The following is a 2,891-nucleotide window of genomic DNA, read 5'->3' as shown; positions in this document are numbered from 1 at the left end:
GGGGCGGTACGGCGGGGGCGGGAATTGCATTTCCGCGCAGGGCGTACTGGGAGTTGTAGTCTCTGGTTGGGCGGGGACAGCATGGCAGCCGCGCTCAGAGCGCGGCTGGGCCGGGCAGGAGGCCGCGCTCGCCCTGCGGAGTCCTGAGCTCGCCGCGCCCTTCCAGAGGGCCGCTAGCTCTGGCTGGCCCCGCGCCCAGGCATCCCCGCTCCCTCGCCCCGCACTGCTGCGCCAAGGGCCAGCGCCCGCGGTCGGACCGGCCCCTGGTTCTCCCCGCCGTGCTGCCGCTGGAAACGGGGACCCACCCAGGGAACCCCGAGAGCCCCCGCCCAGACCCTGCTCCGGAGAAACTCAGCCCGCAGCCGCCCTCGGCATCCCGGGAAAAGACAGCTGGCACACTGACACAGGCCGCCCTCATCCTGCTGGGATCTCGCTGTAGAGCGAAAGGCAGGAGGATGGAGGAGGCTGGGGAAAAAAGAATAAACGAACGACACGAGGCAGAAGTCCAATAAAACTATGTTTATAAATAAAAACAAGGAGATTGGTGTTGTTTTATAAAACCCAGTGGGTAGGGCAGGGGAAGGGGTGCGCGGTGGCCGGGGAGGCTACTGGGGACAGTCTGACTCCAGCGGGCTGAGGGAAGGAGAGGCTTTAGGGAGTCAGGGAGATGAATGGATGGCGTGTGAGAGCTGGCAGGGGGGCTGCAGGGGCAATGCAGACTCCCAGGGAGCAAAATACAATTCAACTCCATCGTATAAAAACTGTGAACACAAGAAAGACCGAAGGAGGCGACGCCTGTAGAGAAAGCCACGGCGTGGCAGGAGGAGAGGGCGCCGGGGCGCCAGCACCAACAGCGGCAGGGTCGACGTGTCCATACTGTACCGTGCTCGGCCCTGGGCATAGGGAAAGGGCTGCAGCCCCAGGCACATCTCCGCGTACCCAGAAGTGGAAGGAAGAAAGGCAGGGAGCACTGGAGCAAACAGACTCAACTGTCCCAGCACACCTGTGGGCACTGAGCCCAGAGGCCATGGTTCAGGCTGCAGTCTCATCCCTGGAGAGCTCATGTTGCTCACAGACCAGAGGGAGTGGGGCTGTCCCCGGGGTTTGTCCCTCCCAGCAGCCAGGCCAGCAGCACTGGGCAGAGGAGCAGACTCAGGCCCTTCAGAGGGCAAATACAGGGGACCTCCATGTTTCTCCAAAGCATGAAAGTGAACCAATTGTGCCCCACCCTCGCTTTCTATCTTAGTCCTGAAGGTACCACATAGCTAAGCAGCAGCGCGACAGCAGGAGGGAGAAGGCCACAGCTGCCACCGCCAGCCCCAGGCACGGGACAGCCCCTACAAACAGGACAGGCAGCAGCACATTGCAGGCAGGAGGGCAAAGAGCAGGATGGAAGGAGCAGAGCTCTGCCCTTAAATCCCCCCAAAGAACCCCAGGGCAGGTGTAGGGCACTGAGTCACGCAAGAGACTGTGCACAGGCAATCACCACCTCTCTGGGCTGAGGTACAGCCCCAGCCCTGAGACCTGGCCAAGGTGAAGGAGGTCCTGCCATGGATCAGTGTCAGGCTTGGGCCTGGCCCAATATGTGGGCAAGAGAAAGGAGGCAAGAGGGAAGTGGCAGCATCTCTCCACTCCCTGGAGGCACTGAAGCCCTGGAACATTCATGCATTAGCCAAAAGGCAACTACAACGGGATTTAAAATACATATGTAAGGCTGGTCCCTGCTCCCCTCTCAGGGCTGTGGGAAGGGCGGGGCAGGGCATCTTCCGCGAGGGGGAGGAAAGAAGCCATCTTCAGCGCCATGCGTGCCCAGCGCCCCTGGAGCTCCGTGTCCTGCTGTCGGGCCACGCCATGCTCCAGCTCTCCCCCCCACGGGCGGCAGGCTCAGAGAAAGTCAAACACCCCGTAATTCTTTGCTGCTTGATAGAAGAAACACAAAAGGGTGAAAAGAAAGAAGAGATGTTTAGGGTGAAAGGACTGAGGCAGCAGTGACACACGGGCAAGCAGCACAGGGTGCTGGGATGGATGCAGATTAATGGGGTTAGATAGGATGGCAGGAGGGAATTACCATCGGAAATACACAAGTCTGGGGGCAGGATGGGCTGACAGCACCCAGCACGCCTGCCAGGCCTGTCCACCCCGCTCGAGGAGGGATTAGAATCAAGGTTTAGTTCCATTTATTATTTTTTTTCCCTTTTTTTCTTTTCGTTATCAAGACAAAAAAAAGAAACAAAAAAAAAAAAAAACCCCAAAAAAACAAGGGGTGAAGCCAGGGCTGGTCCTAGGAAACAAACAACAGGGATAGAAGGGGAAAGGAGAGACAGCAGACAGACAGGGGACGGGCGCTTCACATTACATCCACAAAGAACTCACTGGGGTTGCCCATGGCCATTCGGAAGGACTGTCTACTGGCTGTCAGTTCGGGGGGCACAGAGGCCAGGTCACGGCCCGGCGGTGCCCCGGGGGGCCCCATGGCTGACGGCGGTGGAGGCATCAGCAACATGGGGGGGCTGAAGAGGGGGGGGAGGCCGGGCGGGCCGTACGACTGCTGGCTGTGGTGGCTGCGGATGCTGTGCGCCAGGGAGTGCTGGCTGCGCTGGCTGTGCTGGCTGGCCGGCACCGAGCGCTCGCTGGCTGCACGCTCGCGCCGCATGCTGCTCCTCGTGGTGTGGTCTGACTCGCTCCCGCTGCCGCCTGACTTTGACTCCCCGGTCTTCTCTCTCTCCTTCCTCCTCTCGCTGCCACTGCGATTGGACCCGCTGCTCCGGCTCCCTGCGAAGCATGTGAGGCAAGGTTAGGTGCCAGCCCGGAGCAGTCAGGAAGAACAGATGGTCTCCCTAGCCCAGGGGGGACTGCAGCAATGCCCCAGCACAGCCAGGCCCCAGCACGGT

General features: G+C 60.6%; 1 protein-coding gene across 6 annotated transcripts in view; it reads right to left on the bottom strand.

Moving 5' to 3' along the window:
• Positions 1-504: 504 nt before the first annotated feature.
• Positions 505-2,891, bottom strand: part of DVL3 (dishevelled segment polarity protein 3) — a 33,732-nt gene continuing 31,345 nt past the window's right edge. For 4 of the 6 annotated variants that reach the window (XM_074547304.1, XM_074547307.1, XM_074547305.1 and 1 more), the window contains 2 exons: positions 2,374-2,772; positions 505-1,916 (listed from right to left, as the gene is read on the bottom strand). In XM_074547304.1, coding sequence (XP_074403405.1) covers positions 1,885-1,916; positions 2,374-2,772 — 431 coding nt within the window. In that variant the 3' untranslated portion in view covers positions 505-1,884. Of the gene's footprint in view, positions 2,773-2,891 lie in introns of all 6 variants that reach the window. The other 2 variants (XM_074547306.1, XM_074547309.1) reach the window with 1 other exon arrangement.

Source organism: Zonotrichia albicollis, chromosome 9 (assembly GCF_047830755.1).
Source record: "Zonotrichia albicollis isolate bZonAlb1 chromosome 9, bZonAlb1.hap1, whole genome shotgun sequence".
Lineage (NCBI taxonomy): Eukaryota > Metazoa > Chordata > Aves > Passeriformes > Passerellidae > Zonotrichia > Zonotrichia albicollis.
The sequence above is the reverse complement of the archived record's forward strand: the minus strand, read 5'-3'. Positions and strand labels throughout refer to the sequence as shown.